Consider the following 14,541-nt stretch of genomic DNA (forward strand, 5'->3'; position numbering starts at 1 on the left):
GACACCGCCGAAGATGCCCGCAGAACAGAAGGAGCGTTGAATGATGGGCAGAAGGGCTGCAAGGTAAGGATGTTCCTAACGGTGTTCTTGTTCTTGCAGTAGCTGAGCGCAGAAGAAAGATGCAGGCCCACTGGAGACCGATCGAACACGGTGAGTGTCACGCTGCAGGTGCAGAAAACACAAAGCATGCTTCTCAGCCTGGGTGTGGCTTAAATAGTCTCTGGGAATCCCAGGTGCCTCTGGGCTGAACCACACCCAAAAGACTAGACCGCACATGCAGTTCTGGGAACCGAAATATGTGGGGGCATCCATCTTGTCCCCATCAATGCATTACAAGTCCAATCCCCAATGTTATCCTATGGGAGTGAGTGAGTCTGGTGCCACAAGCGCCAAGTCTGACTCCAGGTGAGTCTTTGGACGGATAGAGAGGCCCTTGAGGGCCATGTAGGTGATCGTGGCCTGGCTCCAGCCTGACATCTTGGAGGGCTGGGGACAAGAAGGGCAGGAATCATGACAGACCAATGTATCTATTGTAACACAAACTGGCTTTAACACAAACCTTTCAATTGATCTCCATCCATTTGGCTCGGAACAACTTTGTCTAATTTGCCATCAACTTTCTTTACAGAACTTTTTCAGCCCGAAGCCTGCCCAGCCTCCAGTGTGTATCGTAAGGCAGGAAGTGAGGGAAGTTCCCGAAACTTTGCCGTCCTTTGTCTGTACGTGTGCCTGGTTGATACCAGTTCTAACTGGGCGGCTGGCTGTCCTAGAGGACAGCCAACCCCCAGGAGTGAATTAATGGGTTCCAGCATATAAGGCAAGGCTTTTTGGACTACAGGCTGAGTCGACCACTGGAACAAGGAATCCGAAGTAGAAGACCAGCAAAGACGCCAGCAACACCTTCAACAATCGTACCAGTGAAGCCCTGCAGCTGTGCTGACCCCATTTTCAGTTCGACCGTGAAGACCTGCCAAGGGCAACGTCCTCCCTTAGCATGGCGGCACTATCTAGCCTGAAGACCTTCAATTTGGGCCATCCCCCGATGCCCTTCAACCTTCCTGGGCTGCAGAACGCCAATACTCGGGCTACCTGGACCATTTGTGAGTGCATAGTCTTGCGGAGATTGAATCCGGTTGAAAGATTGCAGGCATCTGTTTGGACCTTCAAAAGCAGGAATTCTTCTCCAAAAGTCCCTCCACAAGCATTCAGGACTGAGTTATTGAAGAGAATCCAACCAGTGATTTTCATTTCTTCTTGGCGCCAAGAAAAAGACACCAAAACCACAAAGCCGCTGAATTCTGATCAAAGTTCTGATGCACTCTTCTTAGAACAATGTTTTAAAATTTTCAGTAGTTCAGTAGAAAATCACAGAAACTCAATAGGAATCCACCTTGAAGAAGCACCCGCTGGGAGGCCAGTACAGCTGAGTTGAGGTCAACTCAAAAAGTGTTTAAAATAATACTCCCCAAGCTAGGAAGCACTACAAATGGCAAAAGGTAGATGTACCGCAAGCCCCACAGTACCAGAGAAATGAATAATTTGTTCCAGCTGGATGCTTTCCTGTTGCAGTGCCGTCAGACCCTTGTTCCTGCTCTTTGGTTGTTGTGACGAAAGGGAGGACGTCTGGTAGGCTACAGCAGCACTCGAAAGAGGGACTCTGCAGCAATGGATTCTCTTTGCTTCAGCAGCCTTTTGTGGTTTTGGTGCCTTTTTCTCTGCGACAAAGAATGTCAGCTCCGGTTGGAACTTACTTGATTCCACGGTCCTGGATACTGCTAAGGGGACTCTGGATGATGATTTCCTGCTCTATGGGGTCCTCTGGATGCCCACGAAGTTTGCCCGGGTTTGCACTTCTGAAGACCATCTTCTCGATGATGGTCAGGGGTCCCCGGGCATTTGGATTCTGCAGCCTTGGAAATTCACAGTAAATCTGGGGTTGCGCCAAAAGGAAGCTTATCTCAAGGCTAGTTGGTCCCACCAGCCCCGAGGGAGGAAGTCTTCCCAGTCAAAGCAAAAACTGGGTCAGCACAGCTGCAGTTCTTCACCGGGCAATTAGCGGTCCAGGAGGGTGCTGCTGACTTCTCTTCACGTCTCCTTTGTCAAATGTTGTCCTCCAGTGGTCGACTCCTCCCAAAAATCTTGTCTTTTAAGTAAGTTCCCATCTTACTATTCTTGGGAACAGTAGTTCACCCAAGAAAATGTATTTAAACATTAAGTCCAAGGGACCTCTCAGTGGCACTGCACGGAACGTGTTTTATGTCGCCATGAAAAAAGCAGATGCCTATGGAGTTTACCAGACTCCATTAAACAGTAGCAAACCACAAATCCTAGTCAGAAAAACACATGAGGGAGTGGGGAAAAAGTCTGGAGTAAAAATTAAAAAGCTCAGTCCAGCAAAAGAGCTGGGGATCTCTAAGGGAATTGGCACAGAAATGAAAATTCTCCCCAACACAAGGGAACTATGTTTTGGAGCAGCTGCTGTGACCACAACTGGAAGAATGATTGTCGTAGAAGATGGAGAGCCTCCAGTGGGGGAGAAATAAGTATCAGTCTGCCTGTGCCCAGTGACCGCCATAGGATAACATTGGGAACAAAACCCTTTGTCTCCTATCTCCATTCCGCTCACCTTTGGTCGTCAGCCCTGCGTTGGGTATCCTGCCTCTGGGTTAGCCTCGAGTTGGTAAGAAAGGAGAAAACGACTTGCTTCTCCAGCTAAATAGTTGTAGAACTTTTAAATAGTTTCAAACTATTCACTTCCACAAGCCTATTGAACCCTTTCTACAGAGAATATTTACTTGGGAGAAACATTGTGTTGGACCATGTGACATTTGGGCACAAGACCCCACCCAACTTGGGGTTTGGACTTCTAAAATTAGAATACCGTTCTTGTGATTGGTTCCCATCATTTACCACATCTATATCACGTACCTGCATTGCTTGATTAACTTATTTGATGGGTATTAAGTGAACCTAATGGTGATTATATATATTTGTATTAGTGTTGTGATAGTACTACCTGCTCATTTTATTTTTCACTTCATTCTAAAGGCCTAAAATAAATAACTATTTTTATAACTGTCTAAATTGAATTATTGTGTTTCATACTGTGAGGGCCCCTGACCCCATTTTCCTGAGTCTTGCCCTTGACTGCTCATCCACATACCTTGATTGGGTTTTGGCTAACCTCTCAGAGCTCCCTGTTCATCATGACCAGGGTGGCCCCCTAAAATCTGTCGTCCAGACCAGATTCTAGAAATCCATTGTAACGTTTGGTTAAGGAGAGACCGGTAGGGACTTTGGGCAAAAAGTCTACCCACAAATACCTGGTGGAGGTGGGAGGGGACAGGTAATTCTTTCAAACAGATCATTGCAAAGAACCCATGGGGAAAATTGGTGCCACACAGCCCTGCCCTTTGTAACTGAAACCTGTATGGATGGAAGAGGTACTACAGTTCTTGCCAAAGGTGGCAGTGGGTATGATCAACCCATCCCTGGAGGTGGTGATTGTTTACCCACTGACTGACCACCAAGGGAAAGAGTGGTGACCAGATCAAGCCTTGCGATGCAGAACCAAGAATTGCCGTTGTGGTACTTTGAACATCTGAGCCATGTGGATGATTGTCTTTGGCATGAACGTTGAGATTGGGGCACTAAATCCATTAGACTGAGTTTCATTGGAGTTTAGTTTTCGATCCCTCCCAGCACGTTTTGTGCTTAAGGAATTCTCTGCTTACCCCACCACTCCCTGCCTTACCCTGAGACTCGCGAAAAGGTTACACAAGCCTTACGATTCTCAGACCAAGAAGTCTTAGACTTAGAAAACAGGCCCTGGGGGATGTATTAAGACATGAGCTGGGGATCGTTAGTATATCATTGCAATCTCAGCAGAGGTTCTTATAATTTTATCTCAATGTTAAATTGAGGACCTCTACAAACCCAAATATGATCGCTTTCAGAGAGTCCATGCAAAATGTTAGTAAGGACGTGAGGTGTTGGTATAATTGCAGAATTGGCCTTTTGAAAAGATGGAGGCTGAGGGAAGAAAGTGTTGGGTGATGCAACTCGCAGGCAGTGCATAACTGTGTTAAAGGGGTATTTGAGGCTATCCTGGCAAGATGCATTAATTTACCCTCCCTAAAATTGTATATACCTAGGCTCACCCAAGCGAGCTATGCCCCTGTTATAACTAAAATAAAGACTGATGTTTGCCAAACGAACATCTTCCAGGTCAAGCTAAATGTCCTGCCACTTGGTACAAGGGCACCATGGTTGGGTTTGGATATGGTTTGCCCATGTGGTCTTGGGTGTGGTGAAGGAGGGACAGTTTGGCTTTTCTTATCGATTGTGAAGATGTGATCTTTTTATGATTTAGCTCATTTTATCAAGACAGCCCTGAAGGTGGTTTATAGAAACAGGACACTGGTAATGTGAAATTGTATCATTTCAAATGTTTTTATGAGCAAATACTGTATAATAGGGTAACTTTCATTTCTGATTTTTTGCAATTGTTTGGGAGTGTTTTAATGGACTTTGAATCCGAATAAAACTATTTACTACTGAGACTTGTGAAAAGATAATACAAGCCTTGAGATTCTCAAGCCAGGAAGACTGACTTACGAAAGAGGGGTGGGAACATGATCTACAGATAGAAAGGAGGGTGCAGTATTCCTCTCAAATTATGTAACCCCACAAAAGAGACCTTTTGGGAAGAGTGAAGGAGGGACCTTTTTCTTTTTTTCTTCTTTTTTTCTTGCTCCAAGCCAGAAATGCCATATGGGCATTACTTTGATGATTGTCCCTCCTCTGCAAGCCCTTCTTTAATTGTGAATTAATCTTTGTGATCTATATTATACTGACTGTTCTGTTCCACCCACCTCATGACAAGTACATCATTTTGGATTAAGAAACCTGTTTTTTTATTTGTAGATGATACCACCTCCACCTCCAATGGGCCCAGATTCCAGTGAAGATGACGAGGCACTTGGCAGCATGTTAATTGCCTGGTACATGAGTGGATATCACACTGGCTACTACCTGGTAAGTGACGCCTGCTTTCGCTACATGCAGTTGGGCCCATCCGTTACAGTTTATCCTCCTGTTAGAACCAGTATTTATGCTTATTCAGCTCATGGCATGGACATGGGTCTGTTTTTTCATCATATAGTGTGCAGTATATTGCAAGTTATCTGGTGTACATGGTGATTGCATTGCAAGACGCCCAAAGTATGGTGAATCGTTTCTGACTGATGCTAGTTTCAGCTTGTCTTTTTAGAAGGCCTTTTGTGGTTTTGTTTAAATCTTTGATTTTTATCCTTGCATCCATTAATTTTCAAGATAATGCCCAATCGGACCCGCTTTGCAGGAAACTGATCTTGCAATAGGATCATTGGACTATTCTGCAAAATGTGATGCAGGTTTTTCCAAAACTGGGCTTATTTGTTTTCCTACAAATGTCCAGATATAGATTCTGAGCTGCCTGCTCTCTATGAATCGGGCCATGACAAACTCATTGTGTGTTGCTGCTTGGAATCCGGTTATGCAGAGCTTTCTACAGCTAAGAACATCTATCGTGACCAATTTCGCAGTCCGAGTTCATCCACAAATGCTGCCAACACAAAACTGACCTGTTATTCAATGCCTTGTATTTTTCTGTCAGTGTAGATTTTCATAATGAACCACATGGCCCATTGTGGGGTGGTAATTCCTCTTCTCAGTTTCCCAATTTTCACTGCTTGACTCTACCCCACTTTGTTTATTTGCACTCGAAGATGCCTGTGTTCAACCACCTATATCTCACTTATTCTGTCACTTAACTTCCCCCTCCAGGATTTTCACAGCTTAGTTTCCCACTCTTTTCACGTCTCAAGGTCATGTTTTATACAGAGGCTTTTGTTGCTCACTTATCTTATAAGGCCAGACAAGCAAATTAACAAGGTGGCTACAGTTTCCCCCAGCCCATATGTGGATGCACCTTTCATGCTTTGCAAAGGTACACCGGACTAAAATTAGAGAAGCAGCCCCTTCTGTTAAAGAACAGAAGTGTTCACTCATCTAAAACTCTTCCTGACACAGCTTACCATATCACTGCTAAAATAATGAAACCACCTAGAAATTATATCCACATCATTGCCCGAAGAAACATACTGTGTACCAATATGACCCAAGGTCAATCGACGACTAAATTACAGTGGTGGCCACCAGCCTGCTCGCCAAAATCAATGTAGGGTGATAAATTCACTCTTGCTAAAATAGAGTGCTTAATAAAAGCACAACAGTCCTAGGAGTCATTGGTCCATATGCTCAAGAAGAGTTGTATAGACAAGTAGACTTATCGACGTCACTCTGCCCACAAAAATAAGTTGGATATCCTAGAAACCAAAGGAGGAAAAGGGCACAGTTTAGGGGGACCCAAATAATAGGACAAAAGAGCCCCCAAAATGGTATTCTGCCCTAAGTTAAGCTTAGTGGTCTTCTATAGCACCATCTGCTTGTAATGTTGGCCTTGCTGTGCATTGCTCTATAAGAAAGTCAGTTGGGTTGGGACAGCAGGAAAGGCATATGCAGAAAACCTGTATTGACGGTGCAAGTCTGAAGTATCCGTTACTTGTGTGCTGCTATGAAAACAGTTTTTTGTCATGGTATGGATGGGTGCAGGTTTGTTCTAAAGAGCGCCCCTGGTTGTGAAACATTGATGGGGAGAGTGGTGGTGAGATTTTTAGTAAAAGAGGGGCTAGTTGAGAGATGAGGGGTTGGGGTATTGTCGCTGCATGGCTCTTACCAGCATTTCTTCAAGAGATTCTGGTGTGGTTCAATGTCATGAAGCCGGGGTCGACAAATTAGCAGGTTATTTCATGAATGGCAGTCTAGAGAGGTCAGGATTCTAATAGAATTCCAATTTGAAGGTCCAGGGGAATATTTTGAGGTATTATAATAGCAGATTGCACCTTATTGATTTTAGACAGCGAGGCTCTAGGTCTAAATATAGGTCTAAATCCTCCTAATTAACGGTAGTAAAAGGGGTTAGTCTCACAATATGGCGTTTTTGCACGATATGCTGCACCCTTTCTCCATTTGTCTGGTGTGATTACGGAGGGTATCTGTGTCCTAGCTTTTGGTTGGTTGCAGTTTTCTTTCATATCTTTAAAGTTGGTTGAAGAGAAACGTCTTGAGCAGTTTCCTGAAGATCAGGTGGTTTACTTTGAGGGGGAGATATTTAGCTAGTGTGTTGTCATTTCTTGCCATAACCGAGAATGAAGCTCTGTCTTGTGTGGTTTATTGAATTTTAGGACAAGGACTAGCGCAGCATTGTTGTTTGAGAAGGAGTGTAGGGATGGAACTTCCTTCTTGAGGAAGGTGGGGCTTCCATGGTGGCGTGATAGGTTCTGAGTAGTTGTCTTGGTGCGGGACGAGGGCTGGCTATATCTTTAAGTGGGGGTGTGAGCTGATAACCGTAGCATCCAAAAATGTTTAGTACAATGTCTGACGATCCTTTAGATTGCGTCACTTATACCCGGGGGTGAACCCCTTCCCATGAGGCTAGGGAGGTGAGGCCGCCAACCAATAGTCCCCCAGGGGCGTTAACATGCTGGAGGATCTCGTGGGGACAAGGACGCATTTGGGAGCCACAAACCATATGAAATCCCACCACGGAGGCTGACCAAGCCCAAATCTTAACATAAAATACTTCCGAAACTATGAATTGTGAAATATCGAACCCACCTGATGAACAGAAGTACTAAGACAAAGAAGCGCTCACAAATGCTACATCTGGGCGGGATGAAAGGTAGAGCAACTTCTGTCAATTGGAAGGATGTTACGCTGGGGCTGTCCCCTCTATTTAAACTGAACAGCAAAGAGCGACTGTGTTCTTAGTCATCCTCTGACCCGTCTGACAATGGCCTGTGCGGTTCTGCCAAGCTGTGATGACCAGAGGGTCAATCGGGTGACTGAGGAGGCAGCATTGAAACCTGGAAAGCTGGTGCAGGGCTTTGGGAGATGGCAGCAAAACGCTGGTCTCCAAGGCTGAGAAGAGAAATAGCGGGACGCCCGATAAGTGTCTTGTGAGTCAGTTGGGAACCCACATGATAGACTTGACGAAACTGAGCAGTGGTGGCATGACCTGTTGACAACGGTGCTGAGTCTGCTTACTGTAGCCTACAGCAGAACCGCAAAGATGACTATCAGGAAAGAGTGAGAGACTGTAGTGGAGGCGTAACCTGTTTCGGGTGGGACCGAGGACTTCAACAGCTACATCGCAATGGTCCACAATAACTCTAGGTGGAGAGAGGTGAGACGTGGATGACTACTAAAGGAAGAAGTTGAACTAATAAGTGTGGATCCGAGAACCCTGACAAAACCAGTGAAGAATTCCCTGCGAGAAGATAAAGAGGAACACTCATAAGTCTGGGATGGGGACGGGAAGTAACAAGACTATGAACTATAGAGAAAACCGTAAATCATTTTGTGATACAGTTCCCAGGCCAGCTCAACGAAAGTGTGGTACTGGAGAATCGAGAGGGACTCTAGGAACAGCTTCATCGTCCCAGTGGGGGTGGATCAAGAATTGTGTAAAATCTAGAGATTTTGAAAACCTCCCTAAGGGAGCTACAAACCTTATGAAGGACTGTGAAAGACATTGGGGAACTGGTTAGGAGAAGGGAGATCTTCTCCTAGCCCAACGAGAACTTTGTGATTATTTTGCTTTCTGTTGTGTTACGGAGAACCCAGAACCTTTATGGTACTTTTGCTTTGAACAACCTGAGAGACGTTTGGACACTTCACATTTAGGAGAAGTGAGTCATTCTCCTGGATTACGAATGGTAGCTGGCCTTTATGGTCTTTTGTCATAGTGACAGGGATGGAGTAGGGACCTTTGTGACCGGGGCAGTGCCTTTTTGTTTTGACTCGCACAGACTTCCTGATGAGCACCAGAGTTTCTTTAGTTTAAGTAGGCAAACCCCCTTAGAGTTGGGGTTAGATGTGTTTAGTTTATCATAAGTCTATAGCAACCGCTATTGGACCACGTGGTAAGTCTCTTCATTTCCTATTGCCACAAATGGTCCAAAATAAGTTACTATAACATTTATAGACTTTTAGTCAAATAAAAATGCAAACTAGTCCTGAAGCACTAGAAAAACACACCTGTGTAAAAAGACCATGCAATAATTTGTGAAAGGGCACTCTGGATAGATGCAATGGGGTGTTCAGGCAACAGATACCATCCATGCCACTGTTGAAGGATGTCTTTGAGGAACAAGGTAAAGAAATGGAGACTTCACAATCACTATGGTCCTTTTTGTTGGACAAGGCCTCTTCACATTACCTTTATTCTTGTCTTTGATGCTCAGCAGAGTCGAGCTAGGTTACTAGGCCCTTTTACCACAGTTGAGTCGGCGGCAAGATGATAGTTCTGGTGGGGCGAGTCTGGATCCGAGACTGCCAAGTTTGATGGCTTCCAGCAGTTTAATCGTTGCTCGAGTCAGTTGCTACCACGAAGTTGAGACAGTCTCTTCAATGGGTTCGAGACAGCATTTGGATTGCTCGAAATGCAGCAAACTGTTTGTACAGTGCCAAAAGCACCAATGCAGTTCCTGTGGCGGTTTGAAGTGGTCTTGAGAAGTTGAAACAGGATTGCAAGCTGTTCCAGGTTAAGGTGAGTCCTTTAGTTGTGCACTTCTACTCTTGGAAGTTGGCTGACACCTACATGGGATCCTTCACCGCCAGTGAACAGGGATCTGGTTCCAGACCAGCCAGCAGAGAGGCCTTAATCCAACAGCAGTTCACCCTCCTAGTACCCTGAGGATGGTGTGGGGGACAGAGCTCTCCTCTGGTTGCCTTCTGTCTTCACCTCTCTCTTCGGATCAGGCTGAACTCCTGAGGTCCAATGAATCCTTCTCATTCTTTGATTAATCTTTGGACAAGGAGGGTGTCCCTCCCCTTATAAAGGCAAAATATTAGAGGAAATTGGTCCAAAGCAAGTCTACTCTAATAAGTGCCCTTTGCCTTCTGACATCACACCCAGAGTTGGGGCTTGGGGAGGGAGAGCAGGAAGTGAGCCTTAATGGAAACCAAGATGGTGGAACCTCTCAGCCCACCTCTCCCTTTTGGCTACTCTATGCTCCCTTTCCATGGTTGCAGACTTCAAAGAGACTCCAGTGCTCAGCACCCTGGTGTGAGAGACTTAATGTCAGTCCTGCCTTTGACTCACCAGATCCCAGATAGTCTATTGGCAAGTGTTTCTGATCCCTGGGAGCAAGGTGTTGCCTCTTTGATTCTCCTGCAGGAAGGGTATCATCCTGGCCATTGTTCCACATGGCTGTAGTGGAGACAGTCCGACCAGACAATGCACATTGCTCCTTTTATAGCTAGGCCCTTCTCACAGAGCTGGCACTAGTGATACCAAATTTCTGTGGCTTTCTAATTCTGTGACTCTAGCATTCACCATGCTAATCCAGGCATGGCTTAGATTTACGTGCCACCAGTCTGACTAGATTATCCAATTATTATACATTAGGATTATGTGCAAACAGTTAAAAAAGCCACTTGCTCTGTGCCGCTGTAGAGGTTGTGCCAGGAGGCTGTCTCAGCAAAAGCACATGTGTACACTATAATCTTGGCATGGAGCATTGATGAAAGGGGATCCGATTTGCAGGCCTCTTTCAGGAATTGAATTGCCTGCCTAATTTGTTTTAAAAATTAAATCTTGCACTATCCTGCGCTCACCAGATGGCATTCTGTTGCAGCGGTTGCTAGCGTAGTCTTTAGGTCTGCTCTGGGCTTTTCCGTTCACCATATTTCATGATTGCTTTGTAGTATTTGGAAGGGAGTTGATCTATGGAGATCTAGTTGGGGTGCATGACTCAATAGTGGTGAGTAGGTCCTCTGCAACAAGATAGCAAAAACAGGCTTGAGACATTGGAGAGGCTGTGTGGCGCAGATTCAATGCGTTGGGAGTAGTGTGCTGTATTGGGCGGGGCATTCCTTAGACATACCCCCATGCAGCCATCTCTGGATAAAGACACACACTGTGCAAGAAAGAGAAACATTATCTGGCTTCCCCACGGCTAGCCAGGAGCTCTGTTCAATGAACTGTAAGATATGCTAGAGGACCTGGGGTTCTCAACACAGAATCGCAAACTTAGAAGAGTACCCAAGGACCATGGAAACCTCCCCTGGCAATGGAGGGGGACTCCGCCATGGGGAAAGTTAGAACTGTCATTTTCTTTGCAACCGGATCATACAGGAAATTTCAGAATCTCTGGCAATCACAGCTTAGTGTCAAAAGCTTTTATCCCCTAGTGATATCACAATCCCCAATCCTTCCAAAAAAACTTAAGAACCAAATCTACTGGGTAGGTTGGGTAAAAACACCTATGGAGAGATCACCTATAATGGGCTGTTGTATTTGTCTTCCCATGTCGGGTGAGTTTGCCTGAGACTTCCCCAAGAAATATTGATTACATTGTTGCAGGGTCGCAGGACTACCATTGGCCCTTGCACCATCACACACTACCCCCAGAATTTGAGCATGTTGATTGGCTGGAGTGGGTCTCCCCAGGCCTGAGAACCTGTTCTATTCACAGCGGTTAGTGTAACTTTTCAAGGTAATGAGAAAGACTGTCTCCCCATTGTTGCCATTGATATAGCCACTTAGCCTGGGAGAGTGCCTGCAGGTTTCAATGTTCGGTGGACAACACATGTATCAATCGTGTCTGCTTCGCTGGAAACAGCTCCTCTTCCCACAGCGGGTAAATGGCCATTGTTCGGTGGGTGAGGACCACAAAACTGAGCTTTTTGGTCTGCAATTAATGAAGATTCTATTCTTGTTTTGTTGCAGGTTGATCCCTGCCCCAGGAGCCAGCGATCTTCCACCCGCCCTTGTCCTTGGCTGTGAGCACTAGCTCTGCTTCACGCTGTAGTCTGCATCTCTTCTTCCCTGTAATGAGGCCTGTGGCTTCATGTAAATTCAGTAGTCCTTCTATGGTTTCCTTATGTATCCTATTATTTTCTTTAGAGGTTAGTAGTACTCGAGCCCTTCCAGGCTCCTTATACGTTCCTGTAGCTTCATATTTTTTTTTAAAAATGCATTTTTATTGATTTTTACAACAAACAAAACCATCACACCCGACATTTCCAGTTACAAGCTTCTTAGCATACATTTGCATATTTATTTCTGTCCCCCACCTCCTTCCCCCACTTTAACTCGAGCTTCCACCTCAGTTCTTCGGACTTCCCCTCTCTTAGGGTTATTCCCTTCGCCATTCTCAGACGTGTCATGTTCACTGGAATTGGCATGGGTGGATCCCTACAATTTGGCTACCATTTGTCTCCATTCTATCAGAGGTCCCACTTCATTATCCTCCCTTCTGCTGGCTGCCTCATACCATGCTATTGTCTCAGCGTCTGCCCATTTCAGGAGATCGTTCCACCATACCTCTAATCTAGGTCACTGGGCTATTCCAGTGCTTTCCAGCTCATGGCTATTCTCCTTTTGGCCAGAATGTAGGCCACGTCCTTCAGTTTGTACACGTGTTTCAGGTTGCATGGTCTGGTAAATTCCCCCCCTCCAATCATGCATGCCCACAAAGATTCCACATCTAGCTTGATTCCCTTTTCAGATATTCATAGCTTAACTTCCTCCCAGAATTTTCCCACCTCCGGGCACGCCCAGAACATATAGATCATCCCGGCATCCACCTCCCCGCACTTGGGGCAGTTTGTACTTCTGTACTCCCAAATCTGGCGATCTTTCAGGGGGTCATGTACGCCCTATGGGTGACATATAACTGAATGTGCTGCAGCCTCGCATTCCTAGTCACCTTTTTATGATATCTCTGAGCGCTTTCCCACTGCCCATCTTGCATAGGTTCTCCTGGTGCCGCCTCCCAGTCCCGTCTCAATTGGAGCAGCTCCCTACCCACTCTAGACATCACCAGTTCGTAAATCTGGGATATTTCGTGCCCTCCCTTCTATGGCAGTATCAGGTTGTTCTGCTAGTGCTATTTCGGACCACGTTTCCTTCACCCATTTAACTATTCTAGTATGTTATATATTGTCCCGTATGTACTCCAGTTTCGTCCACTATCGTTTGTAAGTCTAGTTCTAGCCTGCCCCTCTTGCCATATATCTCCCAAGGTCGCTAGTCCTACCAGCTCCCAGTGTTTAAGGATCCATTTCCTCAGTTGCTCATCCACTCCGCGTAGTGCCACAAGTGGCGCCTGCGAGGAGCATGGGGTCGGGTTTCCCATAGCTTGACATGCTTTGCGCCAAGTCTTCCAGCCCAGTTCCAGCAATCTCGATCGCCCATGCAACTCTGGCTTGGGTAGCCAAATCAGTTGTTTCAGGAAATAAGGGTCGCATTCGCCCCTCAGCAATCTAGATTCTGCTGTCTCATCTTCCGACAGCCATCTAGCGACATATTGTAACTGCCCTGCCAAGTGGTATATCTCAAAGTTCGGCAGGTTTATTCCCCCTGTCATACGTGCTCTGTAACTTCCATAGGGCCACTCTGTTTCTGGAGTTGCCACAGGAATCCTCTGCATAAGCTCTGAAGTTTAGTAAAAAAGCATTTGGGCAGCATGTGTGGAATATTTACGAAAAAATATAGTAGCCTAGGCAGGACCACCATCTTAAGCAAGGCCGCCCTCCCCACCATGGCTAGGGGGAGCTTTTCCCAGAACCCCATGCTGCTCTTGATACCTTCTACTGCCCTCTCCATGTTATATTTGTGCTCGTCTGCAATTGTGTGATATATATTAATCCCCAGGTATCTGAATGTACTGGTCTGCCAGGCTATCTGCAAGATATGTAAATTCTCCTGTGGGACTCCTCTGTACCTCCCAAAGGGGAACATGCATGATTTTTTGGCGTTCACCGCTATACCAGAGAGTCACGTAGCGTTCCATCACTAGCTTCATATGGTTAGTTGCAATAAAGCAGTTGTAAACTTGCACTGTGTGAATTTTGCTTTCGTGCGTTTCTGCGTTTGGCTGATTAAAAGGAAAGGATTCTGAAAGTATGTATATGTATTTGTCCTCTGTCTACAGAGTGTTATGTATATGTTCTTTGTGTATGCATGCGTCTGTCTGTATAACTTTGTGCAATTATGCAAGTTTACTTTGTGACTAACGCTGCTATGTCATGTTGTCAATAATTACGTCAGCATGGCTGGACATTTATCATTTGTCAATCTAGTCCAGTGATGAGGCACCTGTATCTGCGAAGACATCGGCTGGATAGGGTTTGAACGGTTGTCTAAGAGTATCTGTTCCCATACGTGGAATACACTGGTCCACCTGGGGTTGGCGAAACAGTGACTGGCATCTCTCGTTTCTCATCCATCAGGCGGACATGCGTATAGGGGACACGAGCGACATTCTGCGGACCCTCTTTTCAGTCTCCCCTCTGGTCGACTTGTCTGCCATTTCTCCAAACCTATTCACCCTTGCTCTCGGGAGCCAAATCTTCGTCACTCCTCCTAGATGTCCATATATCCAATACTCCATGTCATGTAACTGCAGTCTCCTTCCAGGTTGCACCACA

At 45.7% G+C, this 14,541-nt stretch overlaps 1 protein-coding gene across 2 annotated transcripts in view; it reads left to right on the plus strand.

The window, feature by feature from the left end:
• Positions 1–14,541, plus strand: part of LOC138511692 (survival motor neuron protein-like) — a 643,682-nt gene that overhangs the window by 510,982 nt on the left and 118,159 nt on the right. For both annotated transcript variants that reach the window (XM_069627523.1, XM_069627524.1), the window contains one exon: positions 4,927–5,037. In XM_069627523.1, the coding sequence (XP_069483624.1) occupies positions 4,927–5,037 (111 nt within the window). The remainder of the gene's footprint in view (positions 1–4,926; positions 5,038–14,541) is intronic.

Source organism: Ambystoma mexicanum, chromosome 6p (genome assembly GCF_040938575.1).
Source record: "Ambystoma mexicanum isolate Mex_15411 chromosome 6p, UKY_AmexF1_1, whole genome shotgun sequence".
NCBI classification, from domain to species: domain Eukaryota; kingdom Metazoa; phylum Chordata; class Amphibia; order Caudata; family Ambystomatidae; genus Ambystoma; species Ambystoma mexicanum.